The sequence below is a fragment of the Chiroxiphia lanceolata genome, chromosome 22 (assembly GCF_009829145.1).
Source record: "Chiroxiphia lanceolata isolate bChiLan1 chromosome 22, bChiLan1.pri, whole genome shotgun sequence".
Taxonomy (NCBI): Eukaryota; Metazoa; Chordata; class Aves; order Passeriformes; family Pipridae; genus Chiroxiphia; species Chiroxiphia lanceolata.
Genome location: NC_045658.1, coordinates 953,537 through 976,615, shown reverse-complemented (window position 1 = coordinate 976,615; position 23,079 = coordinate 953,537). Strand labels below are relative to the sequence as shown.

General features: G+C 58.9%; 3 protein-coding genes across 6 annotated transcripts; 1 reads left to right on the top strand and 2 right to left on the bottom strand.

The window, feature by feature from the left end:
- Positions 1-271: 271 nt before the first annotated feature.
- Positions 272-11,850, bottom strand: ZBTB17 (zinc finger and BTB domain containing 17). 2 transcript variants are annotated; one of them, XM_032709125.1, is made up of 17 exons: positions 11,734-11,850; positions 9,969-10,067; positions 9,412-9,508; positions 7,489-7,695; positions 7,169-7,354; positions 6,740-6,901; positions 6,545-6,661; positions 5,921-6,153; positions 5,698-5,840; positions 4,945-5,245; positions 4,569-4,656; positions 4,003-4,119; positions 3,800-3,920; positions 3,552-3,682; positions 3,242-3,457; positions 2,427-2,516; positions 272-626 (listed from the first exon to the last, which is right to left on the bottom strand). In XM_032709125.1, exons 2-17 carry the CDS (start codon positions 9,972-9,974, stop codon positions 364-366), a joined length of 2,478 nt encoding a protein of 825 aa, XP_032565016.1. In that variant the 5' UTR covers positions 9,975-10,067; positions 11,734-11,850; the 3' UTR covers positions 272-363. The 2 variants fall into 2 exon arrangements, with proteins under 2 accessions (XP_032565016.1, XP_032565018.1); XM_032709127.1 differs by lacking the exon at positions 11,734-11,850 and adding an exon at positions 11,269-11,351.
- A 1,903-nt stretch (positions 11,851-13,753) lies between these two features.
- HSPB7 (heat shock protein family B (small) member 7) lies at positions 13,754-14,832 on the bottom strand. Of its 2 annotated transcripts, none has more exons than XM_032709140.1 (3): positions 14,697-14,832; positions 14,477-14,613; positions 13,754-14,256 (listed from the first exon to the last, which is right to left on the bottom strand). In XM_032709140.1, exons 1-3 carry the CDS (start codon positions 14,749-14,751, stop codon positions 14,071-14,073), a joined length of 378 nt encoding a protein of 125 aa, XP_032565031.1. In that variant the 5' UTR covers positions 14,752-14,832; the 3' UTR covers positions 13,754-14,070. The 2 variants fall into 2 exon arrangements, with proteins under 2 accessions (XP_032565031.1, XP_032565032.1); XM_032709141.1 differs by having other exon boundaries at positions 14,477-14,610; positions 14,697-14,829.
- Positions 14,378-22,244, top strand: CLCNKA (chloride voltage-gated channel Ka). Of its 2 annotated transcripts, XM_032709138.1 has the most exons (19): positions 14,382-15,419; positions 15,505-15,633; positions 15,746-15,874; positions 15,974-16,113; positions 16,209-16,286; positions 16,387-16,465; positions 16,537-16,662; positions 16,773-16,857; positions 16,947-17,048; positions 18,634-18,718; positions 18,811-18,972; positions 19,061-19,130; positions 19,856-19,966; positions 20,053-20,266; positions 20,352-20,485; positions 20,995-21,086; positions 21,166-21,249; positions 21,356-21,442; positions 22,024-22,244. In XM_032709138.1, exons 1-19 carry the CDS (start codon positions 15,302-15,304, stop codon positions 22,063-22,065), a joined length of 2,067 nt encoding a protein of 688 aa, XP_032565029.1. In that variant the 5' UTR covers positions 14,382-15,301; the 3' UTR covers positions 22,066-22,244. The 2 variants fall into 2 exon arrangements, with proteins under 2 accessions (XP_032565030.1, XP_032565029.1); XM_032709139.1 differs by lacking the exon at positions 18,634-18,718 and having other exon boundaries at positions 14,378-15,419; positions 16,947-17,088; positions 22,024-22,221.
- The last annotated feature ends 835 nt before the right edge of the window (positions 22,245-23,079 follow it).

The following is a 23,079-nucleotide window of genomic DNA, read 5'->3' as shown; positions in this document are numbered from 1 at the left end:
TTTTTTACCCCAAAACAAGCTCTCCCCTGTCCCTCCCCGCTCAGTGAGGGGGCAGCAGGGGGAGGGTCGCCCTGGGCTTTACCCCAAAATCACCATTTGCAAACCTTCGACCACCTTGGGTTTTTTTTCCATTATCATCTCATTTATCCCCATTTCTATGAACCGCTCTCGTTAGTGATGAACTGGATTCAGTTTCCCCCGCAGGCTCCAGCTCTGCGAGACCCCCAAAACACCACCCGGGAGGGGGGGCGTCCATCCCCGACCAGCAGCGTTAGAAAATATTGCCATTTATTCCATCTCTTTCCTGCCAGAAATACACTTTTTACACCAGTGCCGAGCTGTCTGTTAAATAGAGGCCGGGGGTCACTCGGGGGGGGGTTGCTCCGGGGCGGGGGGCGCAGGGGGCGGCTCGGAGGGGCCGTCGCGGGCGCGGAACAGCAGCTCCCCCGCGGGCAGCACCTGCTCGGGGGGCCAGGAGGAGCCGTAGGGTTGGTAGAAATCGGCGTCCGCCTGGAACATGACGAGCGCCTGCGCCGTGTGGATGCGCACGTGCTGCGCCAGGCTGGAGGCGTCCAGGAACTTCTCCCCGCAGGAATCGCAGGCGTACAGGATCTGCGTGGTGGGGTCTGCGGGAACAGGAACACACATGGAGCTGGCACTGGAGCTGGGATTGGAGCTGGGATTGGAGCTGGCATTGGAGCTGGCACTGGAGCTGAGATTGGAGCTGGCACTGGAACTGGGATTGGAGTTGGGATTGGAGCTGGCACTGGAACTGGGATTGGAGCTGGGATTGGAGTTGGCACTGGAACTGGGATTGGAGCTGGGACTGGAGCTGGCACTGGAACTGGGATTGGAGCTAGGACTGGAGCTGGGATTGGAGCTGGGACTGGAGCTGGGATTGGAGCTGGGACTGGAGCTGGGATTGGAGCTGGGACTGGAGCTGGGATTGGAGCTGGGACTGGAGCTGGGATTGGAGCTGGGACTGGAGCTGGGACTGGAGCTGCCATTGCAGGGACGGGCTCTCGGCCGGGCCGGGGGTGCCGAACCCTCCGAGGGCTCTGGCTCAGGACTCACTGGCAGCACTTTGGGAAAACAAGCAGCACTGACCTTTTATAATTAACTTTTAGATGTTCTTTCATATTTGCTTCTTTCCTTTAAGTCCACATAATAATAATAATAATAATAATAATAATAATAATAATAATAATAATAATAAATAATAATAATAATAATAATAATAATAATTATTATTATTATTATTATTATAAAAGTAATATTATCTTATATTAGTATTTCTTAACATAAACTTTATAATGTAATATAAAATTTACATTATATAATGTAATAATTATAATTTACCTTTAATCTACATTTTTAATATTTTAATGTATATTATATACTTTTATATATGTATTATATATTATGCATTGTATCTATTTTATATATGCATTTTATATATAATTTTATATATTATATAAATTTTATATCATTTATATATTTTATATATTTTACATATATATTTCATATTTTATTTATATCTATTTTTATATGTAGATATTTTTATATTTTATTTATATTTTTATATGTATTTTACATATATTTTATAGTTTAATTTTATACATCTTTTATCTATCTTTTATATATCTTTTTATAGGTATTTTATATATTTTATATTTTATATATATTTCATATTTTATATCTATTTTTATACATATTTTATCTATATAAGTATTTTATATATTATATATATTTTATTTTATTTATATCTATTTTTATATGTATTTTACACATACTATGTATTTTATACATATTTTATATTTTATTTATATATTTTATATGTATTTTATCTATCATACATTTTGTATTTTATTTATATATTCTTAATATAAATTTGTATTTTTATATTTTATTTTAAATAACTAGTTTAATTTTGTATTATAATTTATATTATACAATTATTTTTATATGTATCTAATATAAAATTAATATAAAATATTGGTATTTGTTCACATTAATGATCCCATTAAAGGTGCCTGAGCTCGAACACGACGCTCGTCTCACGTAAGTTTTACTCAAGAGAAACATAAACATCCCTCCCCCAAAAATTAAGAGGCTGGGAATGTCAAAGACTTTCTGGAAACCAGAGCCATGGGATAATGTCAGCAATGCTGGAAGAGGCACCACAGGGTGCTGGGAGGGGGTGGGAGCATTCCCGGTGTTCCCATTCCTGGTGTTCCCATTCCTGCTGTCCCATTCCCGCTGCCCCATTCCTGGAGTTCCCATTCCCGTTGTCCTATTCCTGGCATTCCCATTCCTGCTGTCCCATTCCTGGTGTTCCTGCTGTCCCGTTCCCGCTGTCCCGTTCCCAGCGTTCCCATTCCTGCTGTCCCAATCCCGGTGCCCCATTCCCGGCGTTCCCAGCTCACCTGCCTCCTGCACCTGCTTCACAGCCTTGGTGATCTCGGCCTTGAGTGCCTCGGTCTCATCCGCCGTCACCGCGGCCGCCACGGGCACCACTGCGGGACAAGGGGACGAGGGTTCGGGGTCCCGCCTGGGCAGGACCCCCCTCCCTGGGCCCGGGGCTCAGGAAGGGCTCCCGTGGGATGTGGTTTCCCAGCTTCGGGATGTTGTACCCTTGGATAAACCTCCAGTGACTGGGGGATGTTCCAGGAGCTCTGAGTTGCCCCCCGTGGATGAGCCTCACTTTGGGGTGGCCTCTGGGAGTCCTAAACTGCCCCCACAAACAGATCTCCCTTTTGGGGTGGCTCTTAGGACCCCCCCAAGCTGCATCCTGTGGATAAACCTGCCTTTTGGGACAGCTCCGAGACCCCCAAGCTGCTCCCAGTGGATAAGTTTTCCCTGTGGAAGGGCTTCTGGGACCCCTAAGCGATTCACCTTCCCTTTTGAGACAGTTTTGGGACCCCCAAGCCACACTCCATGGACAAGTTTCCCTTTTAGGGTGGCTCCTGGGCCCCAAGCTGCACCCCCATAAATAAGCCTCCGTTTTGGGACAGCTCCAGGATCCCCCAGCTGCATCCCATGGATAAGCTTCCCTTGTCAGAGGGTTCCTGGGACCCCCCAACTGCATCCCATGGATAAAACTCCCTTTCAGGATAGCTCTGGGACCTCCAAGCTGCATTCCCATGGTTAATTTTCCCTTCTGGGATGGCTCTGAGGACCCCCAACTGCTCCCCATGGATAAACCCCCCTTTGGGGACCCCCGTGGACGTTCCCAGCTCACCCGTGAGCTGTGTGACCGCGGTGGCAGCCAGAGCCTCGGTGGCCAATGTCACCATGTCATCGGACGCCACGGTGACGATGTTGACCTCGTCACCTTCCTCGGGCTCCAGGATTTTGATCCCAGCCTTGCCCTGGTGCACCGTCTTCACGTGGGAGCGCAGGTTGTCCACCCGGTTGAAGCCCCGGCCGCACTTGTCACACAGGAACGGCTTCTCCCCTGGGGAGCAGAGGGGGATTGGGGGTTGGGGGGTGACCTGGGGGGTGGTTTGGGATTCTGGGAGGCACAGCCGGGCTGCTCCAGCAGGACCCACCGGTGTGGATGATGATGTGCTTGGAGAGGTCGCCCACGTTGACAAAGGCCTTGTTGCAGACGGTGCATTTGTGGGGCCGGATGTTGTCGTGGTGACGGATGTGGTTGGCCAGCTGGCTCGACTGGACGAACCTTTAGAAGCAACACCCCGGTCACACCAACCCCTGGCACCTCCAACCAACCACCCTCCCGGGCGCGGAAGATGAGGGCAGGCGTGTCCATCCCGGTAATCCCGAGGTGGATCCTCACCTCTTCCCGCAGCGCTCGCACACGTAGGGCTTCTCCCCCGTGTGCTGGCGCACGTGGGCGATCAGGGAGCTCGCCTGCGTGAAGGCCTTCCCACAGATCAAGCACTGGCACGGCTTCTCTCCTGGGGAAAACAGCCAGGGCAGAGGTGGTGGGGAGCGGTGGGAAGGACGGATGCAGGGGGCAGGGAGGGAGGGTGTCCGTACCGGTGTGGATGCGGACGTGGCGCTGCAGCGCGCCGGGGTCGGCGAACTGGCGCTGGCAGTGCACGCACACGTAGGGTTTCTCCCCGCTGTGGATCCGCAGGTGGCGCTTCAGGTTCCCTGGGAGCAGGGCAGGCTCAGTTGCAGGACACAGCACCCTCCCTCCCTCTTTTCCCCCTTCCCAGCACTCCCTCGGGAAAGCCTGTTGCTGTTTAGCGAGCGGGGACTGCACAGGGATGGAGGGAAGTGGCTGCACAGGATTGTGTCACTGGGGACAGCCAGGACAAGCACCCAGTGTTTGAGGGGATCAGTAGAGTCCACTGGGAGCATCCCAACCCTCTGGCTCTGCAGCAGATAGGGAGGAGATGGAAGGAGGCATCCCCATCCCCTAAGTCTGAATCAAAAGCTGCTTCCCAGGCTGTGACCCCATGGGGAACACCAGGAATTCACACGGCACAGCCACAGGGAGAGGTTTAAACCTGAAATGAAATCCTTCCTCGGGCTCTGATCCTCCACCAGAGCACTCCCTGTCCCCTCCAGACCATCCAGACGCCCCATCCCTGTGCTACCTGACGTGGTGAACTGCTTCCCACACTCCCGACACTTCAGGGGTCCGTCTGCGATGTGGATCTTCAGGTGAGCCTTCAAATTCCCCACCTGGGGATGGAGAATGGGATGCAGAGAGCCCCAGATCACCCCACTGCCCTCTGGAGTGACCTCAACCCCTGTGGATCCCTTTTGGGGTGGCCTCTGAGACTTCCCAACTGCACCCCAAGGATAAACCACCTCTTCAGGACAGCTCCAGGACACCCCCAGCTGCACCCCATGGATAAGCTTCCCTTGTGAAAGGATTCCTGGGCCCCCCAAACTGCACCCCATGGATAACCCACCCTTTCAGGACAGCTCTGGGACAGACCCCTCCCTTTCCCCCTCTCCCCAACACACCTGGTTGAACTTCTTGTCGCAGTGAGGACACTTGTGCTCCTTGTCGGTGTCGTGGGTCTCCAGGTGCCGCATCTTGGAGGTGGGGTCGGAGAAGGAGCGCCCGCAGTAGTCACACTGGTAGGGCTTCTCCCCGCTGTGGACCAGCTGGTGCCTCTTGAGGTTGCCCGAGGTGGTGAAGAGCTTCCCGCAGTCCTCGCAGCGGTACTTGGCCTCCCCCGTGTGCCGCTTCTTGTGCAGGTTCAGGAGGCTGATGAGCCGGTAGCTCTTCCCACATTCCTCACAGCCGTAGGGCTTCAGCGGGCTGGGAGCACATGGGAACCATAGGGAGAACCAGTGACAAGGTCTCAGCACCCCAGTCTGAGCTTCACGCCCCAGCCAGACCCATCCAGACCCACAGGACGCCATGGAATCATGGAATGCTTTGGGTTGGGATGGACCTTAAAAGCTCATCTTGTTCTACTAGACCAGGTTGTTCCCACTAAACCAAACCTTCCACTAGACCAGGTTTGTCCCACTAAACCAAACCTTCCACTAGACCAGGTTGGTCCCACCAGACCAAACCTCCCACTAGACCAGGCTGCTCCAAGCCTCATCCAACCTTGAACCAACCAGGGATGGGGAAGTCCACAAACCACCACCAAAGGGAAGGACTGGGGCAGAAGGACAAATCTCCTGGACACCCCAACACAGCAATGTGTTTCCAAAGGATCCCATCGTTCCCAGCAAACCCCACGTTTTCCAGGCATCCTCCACCTGTGTGTCTTCTCGTGGGCCTTGCAGGCCGCCGGGTCGGAGAAGGCCTTGCTGCACTCCCTGCAGGAGAAGGGCTTCTCCCCGGTGTGGATACGGATGTGCCGCTTGAAGTTGCCGGTGTGGGTGAACTCCTTCCCGCAGTCCTGGCACGGACAGACGGACACTGTCACGCCGGTGTCCCCGAGGCTCCCGGAGGTGCCGCTCGGAGCCGTGCCGGCCTCACCTCGCACTTGTGTGTGACAGAGCCGTAGGCCTTGGACTCGGTGCGGTCACTGTAGGTCCCAGAGCGCAGTAGCCGGGGCTCTCCCGAGTTTTCCTGCCCGGAATCTGTGCTCCCTGACTCGTTATCCTCAGCATTCTCTCCATTTTCCAACTGGGGAGGCTCTTCCTCGGGGATTTTAGCCTCATCCTCCACCATCGTCTCCCCCTCTTCCTCCTTCCTTTCCAGTTTCATCTCTGCAGGAAGGTAGAAAATGGGGATGCTGAAGTTTGGGAGCAGCAGCAGAGACACAAAACCCATCTGTATTTCCTAACTTAAGGAGACTGGCATTGGGTCTCATGGAAATCAAAGAGAGATTTGGGTTGGGAGGGACTTGAAAGCTCATCCATTGCCTCCTTTGCCTGGAATCACTTTGCATTTGCAAGGGATTAGCCCTAAATTCCAAAAGCCTGTACAGACAGAGGAGCATTTTCCCAACTCCCCTCACTCTGCTCCATGAAAGCTGCTCCTGGGAGCTCTGTGCCATGCAGTGTGTGCGTGGCAAAACCCACACTAGCACAAATAATTCCAAGGGAAATCAGAGATCGAGCCCTGCCTGATTTGTACCAGCCCTGCTCACCAACACACCTCCTGTTCCGGTGCCATCCCTCGCCGTGGGGCTTCCACTGCCCACCACGCTCTCCAACGGCTGCGGGAGGCCGGGAATTTCAGTCTTGGGACCCTCCTGGATGGCAGATTCTGTCCCTGCAAACACCAAAGCATCAGGACAGGGTGTGCTGGGGGTGACAGTGGGATTTGAGATGCCATCCCTTGGTGACTCACCTTCCTGGCCAGGCAGCTGCTCGGCTGGCATCTCGGGCTGTGCCACAGCCTTCGGCTTCTCCTCCTTCCCCTCGTTGTCGGGAGGAGCCGGCTGAACTTTGTCAAGGTCCCCCAGTGCTTCTGCCACTGAGGTCTTGTCATCAAGCACGGGTTTCTCTGCTCCTGCGAGGGAAGAGGCAAAGCCATCCAGCTTCTGTTGATTCCCAAATCCCACAAAACTCATGGAAGCAGCAATTCTTTAACTGCTGGTGCTGCACAAGGGGATCAAACCCCACCCAGGCACACTGGATACACCCGGGATGTGGGTTTGGATGGCGGCCAGGGAGCATGAACAGATTAATTTTAGACTGGATAAATTTTGGGCTGGATGAAGCAGAAGTGGATAAATTCTGGGTGTCCCTGGATGAGGGGAAGCAGGAGGGTACGTACCAATCCCGGGGGGCTGCTGGTTCCCAGGGGGATTTTCTGGGGGCACAGAGAGGGATTTGAGAGCATTGCAAGCACTGACAACCTCCTGCATCTGCAGGAAACCCGCCACAGCCAACACGTCCTCCACATTGTCGGGGCTTAGGCTCAGCTTAGCCGTGTACATGAACTCCAAAACCTGGCCCAGGCCTGCAAGGGAGGTGACACAACCAGAAATGAGCTCTCACCCTCAAAGCGCTCCAAGTGCTTGGAACAACAAGGTGAGGAGTCCCACACCCAACGCGTGTTTTTTACGGGATTCAGGATGCAAATTCCCGGCGCACCTGCGGCGTTGCTGATGTCCAGGTGCACCACGTCCTTCTGGTCCACAAAGAGCATCCTGAAGTACTCGCTGCAGGCGGCCAGTACGGCCTTGTGGGCCTTGAAGTCGATGCCGTCCACCACGAAGGTGCAGTCGCAGAGCAGCCCCAGCTGCCGCTGCTGGTTCAGCTGCTCCAGCACCTGTTTGCTGTGCTGAGGGAAATCCATGGCTGTGGGGAGGGAAACGGGGGCTCAGGGGGGTGCTGAGACCCCCCAGCGTTGCGTCCGAAGGATGGGACACAAAGCACCACGTGATCGCCCTGTTGGTTACAAAACAGGGCCCTAAAAGGTGAATTTCAGCTCGTCCCCCACTAAACCCAACCCCAAATCCTCTCCCAGAACAGCCACAACACCAACACAGGGCTGGAAGGAGTTCATGGAACAGCCAACATGATTTGTAGCCCTCTGACAGCATTTAAAACACATTTATTGCTTTTCAGCCGGTCCAACCCTGTCACCTCTACAAACACAAGTGCCATCGTCCCTTTGGTGTCACCGCTCCTGCTGAGGACACAGTGTGAGGACTGTTGATCCAAACCTTCCAGCTCCTGCTCACGTCATGATACTGAGGAGTTTTTTATTTCTACCATGTGTTTAGAAGGAGTTCTCCCTTCTCAGAGCATGGCTTTGGCTAGGAAATGCTGAAAACTCCTGGAAGTACTCTGAAAGCCCCCTTTTCCAGCAGGTCCTTGTCAGCAAAACACGTCGGGTTCTGTCCTGGGCTGCTCCCGCAGGGTGGAAAGTGAATGAAGGGTTTTCACTTGGCTTTGTCTTCCAACAATGATTCCTGTGCTGAAGGGATTGTTTCAAGGGATTGGACAAGGAGGGAGAAAAAAAGGAAATAGGGATTATCCAGTTATTGTTCCAGCAGGAAGTCCCCAGAGCCCTGGATGCTGCAGCAGGAAGGTTATGGCTGGAGAAGCACTCCTGGAATTGATGCTTGGTGTGTCTCTGAAAGCTTCCAGCCTATGCCAGTTGTTTTTCCACTACACCAGCTCTTAAATGGGAAGTCTCCAGCTGGGAAAAGGTTTGGATCCACAAACCCAGGCATTTCCAGTTCCTGTCCCTTCCTCTGGATCAGTGGGAGCACGAGCAGCACAGTCAGAGGGAGCCTCCTCCTGTCAGCTGCGGGTGCCAGCAACATGCTGAGGGAAGGATCTTCCACCCAAGGATTGGTTCAGCTTCCAAAGTCATTCCCAGCATGGATGAGAAGCCAGGACATCTCCAACAGCATCAGACCACACATGGAGAGAGGAATTTCCACTCCTGTTTGTTGTTGCAATGAACTCGTTGCACAACTTTCTCCCCAAACCACAGAGTCCTCGTTAACCAAACTCCCCCAGCCTGTCCCAAAACGCACCCCTGAGAGGCAGGAAAATCAGTCCTTTGGATGAAAATACTCATCAAAATACTGCCACATAGTATGGCCTTCTATGGTTTGCAAAGCTCTGGAAAGAAGGAGGAGGATTTTCCCAGCAGGATAAACAACGCATTCCGTGCTTGGAGAGTTCGGTGCAGCAGGACCTGAGGAATCATGATGGTTTGAGGCACTAAAAGCCTATTTTTTGGAATTTGTGGGAGGCACTTTGCATCTGAACAATGATTTTTAACGTTCCAAGATTGGACTTGCCTCAGCTTCGCTTCCCAGCTTTGAGAAGGAAGTAAAAATCCAGGAAATTTGACTCCTCCCAAAACGCTTCCTATTTTCCGTTGTCTCCTCCACAGCTTGACGTTCCAGCTTCCTCGGAAGCGCAGCAGGGAGGTTTGGGTGAGCTCTGTATCACCCACACCCAGAGCCAAGATCCCCCTTATCCACTAAAACCCCTGCCTCCAAGCTTTAAAAACCCCAAACCCCTGGACCAAACCCCCAGGATGGACGGGCTCACCCCTGTGATATCCAGAGGACCCAGGGCCAGAGGGCTGTGTCTCTCCTCCAGAGAGTCCCCCTTTCCAGGTGTTCAGGTCAGTCTCTACGCAGCCATCCTGGGAAAAATCGGATGAAAACCTCCATTTTAACCCCCAAGCCTCGTGTGTTGAAGGCACTGAGATGCAAAGTCACCGACCCAGGGCAGGGCACCCCCGGATTTCACCCCGTGGGAGCAGATTCCCCTCCCGACCTCTCCCGACGTGGCTGTCAAGTGTCTCATTATCCAATTAATCATGGAAAAGTTCATTATGAGCACACCTACGCCCACCACACACAGACAAATACAGCAGCTGCAGTCCCAGGGAGCTTCCCACGCCAGCTCCGTTAAGCTCTCCCTAATTAACAATATCAACCTCTCCCCACCCCTGCCACAGGAACATCCATCTATTAAAAACACCAAAACCTCAATAAATTGGGAAAAAATTGCGATTTAAACATTGCCTTTCAACGCTGTCACCACCCAGCCATCCATTCCCAGGGAGATGAAAGGGAAGGGAGGGTTTATTCCCTGCCTACCGTCATCTCCCTCCTCGTGTGTCAGCTCAGGGAACAACGTGGCCCCAACCCTCGCAGCCTCTGCCCACAGGGGTCTGTCCTCATTTCCAGGAATGGATTCTGCAAGGTTTTCCATGGAAAAAATAAAGTTAGGAGCTGATCTGAGCAGAGCAGCCAAGGAGGTGGTAATAATATGGATCATGGAATAGGGAAAGGCTGTGGAGCTTGTGGAGGGCGAGCTGTGAGGAGGGGGGAAATAATCACAAATAGGGAAAAAATGTGGTGGAAAGGAACTAAAATGAAAAAGACACGAGGAGGGCGATGAGCAGAGACACTGTGGACACTCCACAGGGAACAGGGGAACAGACATCTCAAAGATCCCTTGGTTGTTTGGATTTCAGGCACAGGGATGTGCTGGTGCAGCTCTGGACATTGAGACATCACCTGAGTTTGAGCTCTGCCCTGAAAACCCCCCGGAATGAGCTACAAACCCTTGGGGAAAAACTGCCCTTGGGATGCTGGCTGAGGGCTGGAATTCTGGGAGAAGCCTCTGATGCAGCAATGACACTGAGGAAATGCAGCTTGTCTGGGAAACGTGTCATCGGTGCCAGGGCACGGACAGCTGGGGGGGGGGGGCTGTCCCAACGCCAAAAACACCACAATACGGGAGAATTCCCGTTTTTCCTGAGGTTTTCCCCGTCCCTCGGGTGTGGGTGACAGCCAGGGGGGTTGAGGATGTGTCTGAGCCCCACTCCCTGTCCCCACGGGGGTCTCTGGGCATCCTGAGGGGGTGGGGGCTGTTCCCCGAGGCGGGGGGGGGGGGGAAGGGGTTTGGTCCCCCCATGGCTGGGGGGGGTCACAGAGGGCACGGACACCCGGGGGGGGGGGGCTGCGGCAACGAGCCCCTGTTCCCCTCACGATGGGCAGGACCCCCTTGCTGCCCTCGCGACACCCCCATTCCCGTCATGACAGCCCCATTCCCCTTACGACAGCCCCTCATTCCCCTCGCGACAGCCCCATTCCCCTCACGACAGCCCCATTCCCCTCACGACAGCCCCATTCCCCTCACGACAGCCCCTCATTCCCCTTACGACAGCCCCTCATTCCCCTCGCGACAGCCCCATTCCCCTCACGACAGCCCCATTCCCCTCACGACAGCCCCTCATTCCCCTCACGACAGCCCCTCATTCCCCTCGCGACAGCCCCGTTCCCCTCGCGACAGCCCCGTTCCCCTCGCGATAGCCCCATTCCCCTCACGACAGCCCCTCATTCCCCTCACGACAGCCCCGTTCCCCTCGCGACAACCCCTCATTCGCCTCACCATAACCACGAGTTCCCCTACTCCCCTCACGACAGCCAGGAGTCCCCCGTTCCCCTCACGACAGCACCCGTTGGTCTCACGATAACCACGACTCTCCTGCTCCCCTCCCGACAGCCAGGAACGCCCCGCTCTCCTCCAGACAGCCCCCAGCCCCCGTTCCCCTCATGACAACGCAGAGCCCCCCGTTCCTCCCACCGGCCCCCCACGCCCCTGTCGAGAGCTGGCAGCGCCCCATTCCTATCGCGACAGCCCGACATTCCCCTCCCGACAGCCGGCACACCCCGGCCCGCAGGCCCCGGCGGCAGGACCCCCCCGCAGCCTCCCCTCAGACACCCGCGGGCCGCGCACCGGGGTGACCCCAAACCGCACACCAGCGAGCCGGGCCGCAGCAACTGCCCCTTCTCAACCCCCCTCTCCAGCTCCTGCAGCCCCCCCCCCGGGCCCCGGCGGCCCCCCCGGACGTACCTGCCATGCCGGGCCCGGCGGGGCCTCGCCCGCAGCCCGCGGCCCTCACCGTGACACCGACCAGACAAAGGGCGCCGCCATCTTGGCGCCGGGCGGAAGCGGCGTCGCCCGCGGTCACGTGCCATCCCCCCCCTTCCCGCCGCCTCAGCAGCGCCGCCATGACAGTGCGGGGCGGGAGGGGCCGGAGGGGAAGGGTCGGGCCCGCTTTGTTGAACCCCTGTGTTCATCATTAAACATTAAACATGTCCCCATCGGCCGCATCGCACGGGTTGTAAACACCTCCAGCGATGGGGACTCCGCCACCGCCCCGGCCCGCCCGTTCAAGTGCCTGACCACCCTTTCCATGAAAGAGTTTTCCCCAATTTCCAACCTACGCCTCCTCCTGAGGCCGTTCCCTCTCCTCCTGTCCCTTGTTCCCTGGCAGCAGAGCCCGACCCCTCCCGCTCCCCCCTCCTGTCAGGGAGTTGCAGAGCCAGAAGGTCCCCCCTGAGCCTCCTTTTCTCCAGGCTGAGCCCCCCCAGCTCCCTCAGCCGCTCCTGCTGCTCCAGCCCCTTCCCAGCTCCCTTCCCTTCCCTGCACACGCTCCAGCCCCTCCGGGTCCTCCTTGTCCGGAGGGTCCCAGCGGTGCCCCGGGGGCTGGAGGTGCCCCGGCCGTGCCCAGCACAGGGACGGGCCCTGCCCTGTTCCTGTGCCCCCCCTGGCCCGGGCCCAGCCCGGGGCCATCGGCCTCTCGCCCCCCCGGGCACACCCGGGTCGTGTCCGGCCGCTGCCACCGGCACCCCCAGGGCTTTCCCGGCTTTCCAGCCTGGAGCATTCCAGGGGTTTGTCCTGACCCAGGTTCAGGACCCGGCACTTGGCCCTGTTGATGCTCCCCCTTGTCCCTGACTCCAGCCTGTCCCGACCCCTCTGCAGAGCTCCTGCCCTCTGGCACATCCACATCCCGGCCTGGTGCCCACTGGGAACTGACTGAGGGTGCCCCTGGATCCCCTCATCCAGATCATTTCATAAAGATATTAAACTGCTTCCAAAGCTGATCCCAGGGGTTTTTTTCCCCAGCTTTCCTGCCACAAACAAGCCCCAAGTGGGGCGCAGCTGCTGTGGGCTGTGTTCGGCACTGGGATCTAACCCATCCCTTCACCGTCTCCACATTTCTCGTATCCAAAACCAACCGATTTGAGCAGAAATAATGTGTTTTTTCTATTTCCTTCCTCCTTCCATTGCATCTCCCTGAGCGAGGGCCACTAGATGGCAACCAGTGACCGCGGCAGTGAGTGCCGGGGTGACATTTTGGGACGGTGCAGCCCCGTCCCATCGCTGAGGATCAGCGGCAGCGCATCTCCCGAGCTTTTATAGCCACTAATAACTTTATTCATAACTTTATTAATAACTTGTAACCATCTTCCCTGCGGCGGGGAGTCCCCCTGAGCGAGAGCCAAGCCACCCGAGGAGGGGATGGCAGCCGTGTTTGGACGCTGCAGGTGTTTAATGGGAGTCACGAGTCATTATGGGATGAACTGGAACGAGCTGCCCTTGGAGCGGGAGCAGCAACACGAGCTGGGCGCTCTGTGGTTTCTATAAACAGTCCCTCGCCCTGAACTGGCGCCTCAGTGTTGTTTGTACACACAGGGAGATGGAGCCAGGCTCATGGGGGACATTTTGGGCCCCCAAAAAGAAGCCCTTGGGTTTGACAGTTACAGCAGGACCATCATCCCGGCCTGTGTGGGGCATCCCAAGGCAGGTGGGCGAGGGTGGGCGAGGGGAGAAGGAGGGTTTGGTGCCCTTCCAGGTGGGTCAGCAGCCGAGCAGCTGAGGGAATGGCTCAGAAATAGAGCAGTGGGGAAGAAATGAGTCACCCCGGGCTGGAAATAAACAGGACAGCGGGCGCCGGAGCGGCTCCTGGTGCGGGATTTTGTCGGGATGGCGGAATATCCCTTCCCAAGACACCCCTCAGGGCTGAACCCACACCCCGGGTTGGGGGTAAAACATCAAGGAAACGTGAAAAAATGGAGAAGGCAGCAGGCAGACATTCTCAAATAATTTATCCCAAGCTGTATATACAAAGACAAGCTCCAGCGGAGGGTTGGGAAGGGAACCTGGCTCCCGGCAGGATTCTTGGCACGCTGGATCTTCCCCCTCAACACGCGCCACCTAAAAATTGCTGGAGCTGGGACTCCCCTCCGGAGTTTCTCCGGTGAGTGACGGGATGCAGCTCAGGACAGGTCTGACCCCACGGCAGAGGGAGCGCTCCCATTCCCTACCCCACATCCCACCTCCTTCCCAAATCACCCAAATCATTAACGAGGGAGGGGAGGAAGGGGAAAAGAGCCCCCCGACCCCTCAGATCTTGATCTCAGTCCGGAAGGTTTGCTGGACGTGCTCGGAGTGCTTGGCCGGCCGGCGCTGGGCACGGATGGTCAATGTGCCGTTGTCCCCCAGGGAGGACGACACCGACGTGGGGTCCACGTCCTCGGGCAGCTGGCATTTGTGGGTGAAGGTGTTCATGACGGTGCCATCCGCAGCCAGCTGGGGGGAAAAACGGGTGAAAAAGGGGTCGGTTTTGGGGTGCAGGCGGGATGGGGGCTCATTATTCCCTGTGGTCTCCATTAATTATTAATTAATGGTGAATTAAACCACGTTGGGGCTGTGGCTGTTGGGTGGGAGCTGGGGGGTCCCTGCATCCACCAGTTGAGGATTTTGGGGTCCCCCAGTGTGGAGGTGAGCAGGGCAGGGAGGGAGCACCTACCTTCTCGGCGTGCACCTCGATCTGGTTGTTGGAGGTGGTGACGACGATGTCCTCGGGGGCGAAGTCGCTGACGTCCACCGTGAACTGGTAAGTGTTCCCCAGAGTCTTCACCGCGCCCGCGCTGCCGGAACGAGCTGCTGGAGAGGTTTTGGGGGGGTCACAGCCATGGCTTGCTGAGGATCCCCCCCCCCCGACGCCTCCTGGGTGCCTCTAAACTCACCTGGGAACCCCAAGGGCTCACCGTGGGGCCGGACAAAGCTCCCGAAAAGCTCCATTTCACCTTCACCCGCCGCTTCCCCCCCACCTGCGACCCCAGGTCCCGCGGGGGAGGAGGAGCAGAAGCCTCTTCCTCGTCCTCCTCCCGGCGAAGGCGACGCCGGATCGGTTATTTCGGGATGTTTCGACTTGACGAGCTTTTTAAAGCCTCGTTAAGGCTCCCGGCCGCCTGCCAGACCTCTCGTAAAACCGGCTAAATTTAGGTCTTGCGCCGGAGACGGTGGAAATTTTTTCCCGCTCCGTCCCCCCCTTCCCCCCCTCCACGCCATGGAATGCGGTGCCTATTATTAAGGAATAATCGGGATAATTAATTAAAACACTTATTAAATCCTCCCCGCCGCGGGATGTACACGGGGATTGGGAGCTCGGAGGTGGTGGAGGGAGGGGAAAACCCGGATCGCTCCGGCCCCAGCGGGTCCGTCGGCTTCGTCAAGGTCGTTTTTAATGAGCTCGTTTGCAACCTCAGTCCCACAGCAGAGGCTGAGGTGGGAGGACGGGTGAGGGGGTGCTGAAAAAAAAGGGGGTGCTGTCCCTAAAAAGGTCCCTGGGATGGAGCACCCCATCCCTGGGGGGCTTTGGGGGGAGAAAGAGGAGGAGGAGCAGGAGAAGGTGCTGGTGTCGAAGCACATGTGGAGACCCTGCCCCACGGCCCGGAGAAGGCTCCGAGGTGAGACCTCCACCAAAAAAGGGAGATTATTTTGGGGGGCGGGTGTTTTTGCGGGGGGTCAGCACCGTGTTTTCCTCTCCCACAGTGTGCTTGGAGTGGGCGAAGCGGCAGCTTTTCCGTGTCGGGGAGGATTGGTACTTCCTCTTCATCCTGGGGGTCCTCATGGCCACCATCAGCTTCATGATGGACCACCTCGTGTCCAGGGTCTACGCAGGTGAATGAGGGGCTCTGTGAGGGGCTTCACCTGGTGTTTGAGGGTTCCCCGAGGATATAGGGGGGGTCTTTGGGGTGGGGGTGTGTTTTCCCTGCTGACACTTCTTCTCCAGCCCACCGCTGGCTCTACCAAGAAGTTGGGGACATCGGGGTGCTCAAGTACCTCTCATGGACCCTGTACCCCACGGCTCTGGCCACCTTCTCCAGTGGCTTCTCCCAGAGCATCACCCCGCACTCCGCAGGTGAGCCAGCTGCACCCCGACCTCCCCGGCTCCCCAAAGCTCCCCCTTGGTAATCAGGACAACCCCTCAAATTTGGATGCTGCCCTCTCCCCACTCCAGGCTCCGGCATCCCGGAGCTGAAGACCATCCTGATGGGCGTGGTGCTGGAGGACTACCTGGCCATCCAGAACTTCGGAGCCAGGGTAGTGGGGCTGACCTGCACCCTGATGTGTGGCAGCAGCCTTTTCCTTGGGAAAGTGGTGAGGGATCCCCCCCAACCCCCAAAATTGCCGGTGGTGGTGGTTGGTGCCGCACTGGGGGGACACTCAGTGCCGCATCCCCCCCTTGGCACCAGGGTCCCTACGTCCACCTCTCCGCCGTGGCCGCAGCCTACCTGGGGAAGATGAGGACCTCAGTCATGAGGGAGTATGAGGTGGGGGTGCCACCTCCTAAAAAACTAGTGGGGGGGATTTATTTGAACCCCCCTAAAAAATCAGGGTTGTGCCTAAACCCCCCTCCCCCTTGACCCACAGAACAAGTTCAAGCAGCGCGAGATGCTGGTGGCAGCGCAGGCCGTCGGGGTGGCCACGGTGTTTGGGGCACCCGTCAGCGGTGAGGATCCCCCCCAGCCCGACACTGGGGACCCCTAAACCTCACCCTGACCCCCCTCTCTGCTTTCCCAGGGGTTCTTTTCAGCATCGAGGTGATGTCCCCCCACTTTGCCGTGCGCGATTACTGGCGCGGCTTCTTCGCCGCCACCTGCGGCGCCTTCATGTTCCGCCTCCTCGCCGTCCTCAGCAGCGAGCAAGGCAAGGCAGGGTGGGCAGGATGGGCCCCCCATCCCCCTTAACTCCCCCCGACAGCATTTTTGGGGTGCCCACCCTCAAACCCACCCACTCATTCCTTTCCCCCCTCCCAGAAACCATCGTGGCTCTTTTTAAGGTCGACCTCACGATTGATTTCCCCTTTGACCTCCTGGAGACCTTCTTCTTTGTGATTTTGGGGTACGGAGGGGGCATTTGGAGGGCTGTCCATGCCCTGCCTGTGCCCTGCCCATGCCCTGCCTGCAGCCCTGCCTGCCCTCTCCTCGCAGGGTGGTGTGTGGGCTCGTGGCCTGTGCCTACCTCTTCTGCCAGCGCTGGGCGATGGTGGCTGTCAGGAGGAACTGGCTGACGGCCAAGCTGCTGGCGACCGAGTCCGTACTGGGCATCCGTCCATCCGTCTGTCTGCACCCTGTGTGTCCATGTGTCTGTGCCATGCAATCTGTGTCCTCCCTCTGTGTCCCCTGTGCATCTGACCTGTGTCCGTGTGTGTCCCCTGTGCACTCCGAGTGTCCCTTTGCCCCCCTACACCCATCCTGGGTGTCCCTATATCCCATCCCCTGCCCCCTGCCCACCCCCCCATACATCCTGGGTGTCCCTGTGTCCCCCCCAAAGACCCTCCCACCTATCCCACCCACCCTGGGTGTCCCTATGTCCCCCCCATGCCCCCTGCCTACCCACCCCATACATCCTGGGTGTCCCTATGTCCCCCCCATGCCCCCTGCCTACCCACCCCATACATCCTGGGTGTCCCTGTATCCTATCCCCTGCACCCTGCCCACCCACCCCATACATCCTGAGTGTCCCTATATCCTATCCCCTGCACCCTGCCTACCCACCCCATACATCCTGGGTGTCCCTGTATCCTATCCCCTGCACCCTGCCCACCCACCCCATACATCCTGAGTGTCCCTATATCCTATCCCCTGCACCCTGCCCACCCACCTCATACATCCTGAGTGTCCCTATATCCCATCCCCTACACCCTGCCCACCCACCCCAGACATCCTGGGTGTCCCTATATCCCATCCCCTGCACCCTGCCCAGCCACCCTCACTGTCCATGTGTCCACCCCATGCACCCTGGGTCTGTGTGTCCCCCCATATGCATCCCGGGTGTCCCTATGTCCCACCCCATTCACCCTGCCCACTCACTCCATACGTCCTGGGTGTCCCTGTATCCCCCCCATGCACCCTGCCCACCCATCCCACCCACCCTGGGTGTCCCTATATCCCACCCCATGCCTGCTGCCCACCCACCCCATACATCCTGAGTGTCCCTGTATCCCATCCCCTGCATCCTGCCCATCCACCCCACCCATCCTGGGTGTCCCTGTACCCCACCCCATGCCCCCTGCCCACCCACCCCAGACATCCTGGGTGTCCATGTGTCCCCCACATGCCCCCTGCCCACCCACCCCAGACATCCTGGGTGTCCATGTGTCCCCCCATGCACCCTGAGTGTCCCTATGTCCTCCCCCGTCCACCCATCCCACCCACCCTGAGTGTCTGTGTGTCCACTCTGCACCCTATGTGTGCACCCTGGGCATCCTTATGTCCCCCCCACCCCCCTTCCCATCCACCCCTTACATCCTGGGCATCCACTCCATGCACCCTCCATGTCCACCCCCTGCACCCTGTCCCTTCACCCTGAGTGTCTGTGTGTGTGTCCCTGTACGCTGGGTGTCCCTGTGTCCCCCCGTGCACCCTGAGTGTCCCTATGTCCCCCCTGCACACTGAGTGTCCCCCCGTGCACCCTGAGTGTCCCCCTGTGCACCCTGGGTGTCCCTATGTCCCCCCCTGCACCCTGAGTGCCCCTTTTCCCTTGTGCATCCTGCCCACCCACCCCATCCATCCCAGTCATCCACACATCCCCCCCGACTATCCCTGGGTCACTCCCCACAGCCCCCTGTCCTTCCCTGTGTCCCCTGTCCATCTGTCCAGCCCCTCTCCCCCGCAGCAAACCCGTGTACACGGCGCTGGTGGTGCTGCTCCTCTCCTCCATCACCTTCCCGCCGGGGCTGGGGCAGCTCATGGCCTCCAGGGTGAGTGGGGGGCACAGGGAGCTCCCCGGGGACCCCAGAACGTCCCGGCGGGCGCTCAAGGTGTCTGTCTGTCCATCCCCGTGTCCGTCCAGCTCACCATGAAGGAATATCTCACCTCCCTCTTTGACAACCACACGTGGGGGGGGCGGGCCCCCAATGCCTCGTGGGCGGCCAAGCCCGGGGGGCTCTGGCAGGAGTGGGACCATCCCTCAGCCACCATCTTCGGCACCTTGGCCTTCTTCCTGCTCATGAAGGTAGCCGTGCCCTCCCCCGAGCTCTGTGTGTGCCCCCGGCTCGGTGTCCCGTGGGGTGACCCCTCCCCGTGTCCGTGCTGCCCCCCAGTTCTGGATGCTGATCCTGGCCACCACCGTCCCCCTGCCCGCCGGGTACTTCATGCCCATCTTCATCTATGGTGAGCTGGGGGTGGATCAGGGATGAGGGGGGCACCAGCCAGGCCCGGGGGGGCACAGGGGGGCAGCCAACCCTTGGAGTGGGAGGTACTAGGGGGGTGTCGAGCCCTCAGGGCAGGTACATCCAGTCCTGTGAGGGGTACAGGGGTGTATCCAGGGATACATCCAGTCCTGGGAGGGGTACAGAGTGTATCCAGGGGTACATCCAGGCTGGGGAGCACAGGGGGTGTATCCAGCTCGCAAGGAGTGGGGTACAGTCTGGGGGGGGGTATTGGGGCTGTATCCAGCCTTGGGAAGGGGGTACATCCAGTCTGGGGCTGTATCCCACTCCAGAGTGGGGTTACATCCAGTCTGGTCCAGTCTAAGGGGGTGCAGGGGGTGTATCTGGCCCGGGGGGGTGGGTGTTGCATCCAGTCTGGGAGGTATAGAGGGTTTATCCAGCCTTGGGAGGGGGTACATCCAGTGTGGGGGTATATCCAGCCCTGGGAAGGGGGTACATCCAGTGTGGGGGTGTATCCAGCCTTGGGAAGGGGGTACATCCAGTGTGGGGGTGTATCCAGTCCTGGGAGGTGGGTGTGGGGGTACCACATCCAATCCTGGGGGTACAAGCCCTGCATCCAGCCCTGTGGATTGGGGGGTGCATCCAGCCCCGGGGGGGCTGCAGGAGGGTGGTCACCTCCAGCTATTCTGGGAGGGCACTCCCGGTATCTCCCCCTCCCCATTTCAGGAGCCGCCATCGGCCGCTTGCTGGGGGAGGGGGTGGCCCTTCTCTTCCCGCGGGGGCTCCATCCCCAGGGACCCCCCCGGCCCATCATTCCCGCGGGATACGCCCTGGCCGGTGAGTCGGGGGGTGGGGACACACCCCCGGGGGCGGGGAGGGGAACACCCGACCCCTGACCCCTCCGGGGCTCTCCCCCCCCGCAGGCGCCGCCGCCTTCTCGGGCTCGGTGACCCACGCGGTGTCCACGGCGCTGCTGGTGTGCGAGGCCACGGGCCACCTGGGCCACCTGCTGCCCACCGTGCTGGCCGTGCTGGTGGCCAACGCCATCGTGCAGAAGCACCAGCCGTCCTTCTACGACGGCGGCATCATCGTCAAGAACCTGCCCTACCTGCCCCCCATCCGCAGCCGCCACACCGCGTGAGCCCCCTCCCGCCCCGCCCCCCAAAAAACACGGTCCGGGGGGTTGGATGGAAATTTAGGGGGTTTTTTTTGTGCTCTCCAGCTCCTACAGGGTGGTGGTGGAGGAGTTCATGCAGCGCCGGGTGGTGGCCCTGGCCAAGGGGGATGGTTTCCAGGAGGTGCTGAGGGCCTTGGACGCCTCCTCCGACGCCGAGTATCCCGTGGTGGAGAGCGCAGGTGGGATTTGGGGGCTGGGGGGGTCACTGGGATTGTCCCTGTTCTCCAGGGTCAGAGTGCAGGTGGGATTTGGGGGGTGGGGCATGTCACCAGGATTGACCCCCAAAGGGGGAGGGAGACCCCAAAGGGGGGCAGGACCCCAACGAGGGACCCCAAAGGGAGGGCAGTAGCCCCAAGGGGGGGAACCCCAAACGGGGGGGGAGACCCCCAAAGGGGGGCGAGACCCCCGCGGTGACCCCCAGGCTGAGGGGGGGGGACACCCCCAACCAGGGGGCTCCAGGGTCAGAGTGCAGGGGGGATTTGGGAAATGGGGGGTCACTGTGGCCATGAGGGACATCACTGGGGTTGTCCCCCTTCTCCAGGGTCAGAGTGCAGGTGGGACTTGGGGGACAGGGAGGGGTCACTGGGATTGTCCCCACCCTCGAGGGTCAGGGTGCAGGTGGAATTAGGGGTTTGGGGGGGGTCACTGTGACCACGTGGGTGTCACTGGGATTGTCCCCGTCCTCCAGGGTCCCCCACCCTGGTGGGCACCGTCAGCAGGGCCCAGCTGGTCACCTTCCTGCAGAGCCACGAGCACCCTCAGGCCCCCCCGGGGGAGAAGGTAAACGGGGGGGGGAGCACCTGATGTGCCCAAAACACTGGTTTTCCACCCCAAAACGAACACTCCTGCTCTGCCCAAGGTGGCCCCGGTGGGGACCCTCGGGGACGACTGTGCCATCGAGCCCGTCATGCTCCAGTTCTCCCCGTGGACGTCCCTGCACCAGGTTTGGGGGGGACGCATGTCCTGGGAGACACCCCCCACACACACACCTGTGTGTCACACCCGGGGGTGGCTCTGTCCCCACCTGTCCCTGCTGTCACCTCTCCCAGGCCTATCACCTGTGCCAGCTGCTGAAGCTGCAGAGAGTGTTTGTCACCCGCTGTGGGGACCTGGTGGGAGCCGTGGGGTGGGCAGAGGTGAGGGGGGAAAGGGGGGAAGGGGAGGGATGGGAGAGAAAGGGGGAAAAGGGGGGAAAAGGAGGGGAAAAAGTAGGCAGGGGGGAAGGGGGGAAAGGGGAGGGATGGGAGGGAAAGGGGGGAAGGATGGAGATGGAAAGGGGGGAAAGGGGGGGAAAACTGGGCAGGGGGAGAGGGGGAAAAGGGAGAAAAAGGGGGAAAAGGGAGGGAAAGGGGGGAAAGGGAGAAAAGGGAGGAGGGGGGAAGGGGTAAAAAGGAGGGGAAAATAGGGGAAAGAGAGAAAAGGGGGAAGTGGGGGAAGGGGGGGAAAGGGAGGAGAAGGGGGAGAAAAAGGGAAGAAGGGAAGAGAGGAAAAGGGGGGAAATGAGGGAAAAGGGGGGGAAATGAGGGAAAAGGCGGGGAAGGTGGAAAAAGGGGAGGGGGGAAGGGAGAATGGGGAAAAAGGGGGGAAAGGGGGAAGAGAGGAAAGGGGGGAAGGAGGAAAAAAGGGGGGGCAAGGAGAAAGGGGGGGAAGGGGGAGGAAAAGGGGGGAGGAAAAGGGGGAAGGAAGCTCCTGTCCCACCTGCTCTGTCCCTCTGCAGCTGCGCAAGGGGATCGAGGAACTCGCCAACCCCAAGGGATGACTATTTGGGACCACGAGGGATCCCTCCCCAGGGATGTCACCCACGGAAAGAGGGGGGTCCTGACCCCCCAGGTGATGGGGGGGGTCTCCCCCGGGGGGAGGGTGTCCTGACTGGGGGGGCAGTTCCCCAGCAGAGTGTGCTGTGCATTAAATACATCGATCCCTCTGTGCTTCCTCCTCCTCCTCCTCCAGCCCCACGGGGTTCATTTTGGGGGCTCACCCCCCACATACCCAACAAACACCCCTTAGACCCCCCCGAAGCTGCCCCAGGACATGCACTGAAGTGCCCCGGTCTCTGCAACACCCCCCCCGGCCCCTCCTCCAACTGTCAGCACATAATTATCCTTATTTCAATTATCCTTAATTACAATTAGTAAGGGTGGTGGGTGTTCAGCGACCCCAAGGTCTGCGGGAAGTGGGGGGGCTGAGCCCCCCCAGCCCTTCGGTGACCCCGGACCGGAGCTCAGTCTGTTTAGGCGGCACATCGGGCGCTAATTAAGCCGGGGGGGGGGGGGGTAATTAAGGGCGGCAGGGCAGGTTGGGCAGGGCGGGCAAGCCCGGGCCCGGCTCAGGAGGGGTGAAGCCGGGTCAGCGCCAGGGAGACACCCCAAAAGTGGGGTAGGAGCTGGGCTGGGCACGGGGATGGGCGCTGGGCTGGGCACTGGGAGCACTGGGAGCACTGGGAGCGGGGCCGGGCTGGGCTGTGGCACCCAGGGAGGGGGGAGGGGAGCGCGGGGAGGGGGCCCCAAATCCCTCGGGGGGCGGCACCGCGGGGTGACATCCCCGCCGCCCCACAGCCCCCTCCCCCCGTGCCCCGGTGTCCCCCTCGCCCTTTCCCGGCCCCACCCCGAGCAACCCCGGGACAAGGCGCGGCCCAGCCCCCAAACCCGGGGGGTGCCCCCCTCACCCGGCCCCTCCCCGGGCGCTGCCGGACTTTGAGCCGCGCTCAAGGACACGGCGGAGCTGAGCCCGACAAACTCGTGACACACACGGGGCACCCACAGCCCCAAACGGC

Excerpts from the sequence above, each read along its gene's own strand:
- ZBTB17 (XM_032709125.1), bottom strand. Across the intron at positions 7,355-7,488 it reads GGACATCAGCAACGCCGCAG|GCCTGGGCCAGGTTTTGGAG; the intron begins GTGCGCCGGGAA and ends CCTCCCTTGCAG. Across the intron at positions 3,458-3,551 it reads GCACATCATCATCCACACCG|GGGAGAAGCCGTTCCTGTGT; the intron begins GTGGGTCCTGCT and ends TCTGCTCCCCAG.
- HSPB7 (XM_032709140.1), bottom strand. The coding sequence starts at position 14,751 with ATGGAGCTTTTCGGGAGCTTTGTCCGGCCCCACGGTGAGCCCTTGGGG. Across the intron at positions 14,614-14,696 it reads TGAGCCCTTGGGGTTCCCAG|CAGCTCGTTCCGGCAGCGCG; the intron begins GTGAGTTTAGAG and ends AAACCTCTCCAG. Across the intron at positions 14,257-14,476 it reads TCGAGGTGCACGCCGAGAAG|CTGGCTGCGGATGGCACCGT; the intron begins GTAGGTGCTCCC and ends TTTTCCCCCCAG.
- CLCNKA (XM_032709138.1), top strand. The coding sequence starts at position 15,302 with ATGGAGCACCCCATCCCTGGGGGGCTTTGGGGGGAGAAAGAGGAGGAG. Across the intron at positions 20,267-20,351 it reads ATCCGCAGCCGCCACACCGC|CTCCTACAGGGTGGTGGTGG; the intron begins GTGAGCCCCCTC and ends TGTGCTCTCCAG. Across the intron at positions 20,486-20,994 it reads TCCCGTGGTGGAGAGCGCAG|GGTCCCCCACCCTGGTGGGC; the intron begins GTGGGATTTGGG and ends CCCGTCCTCCAG.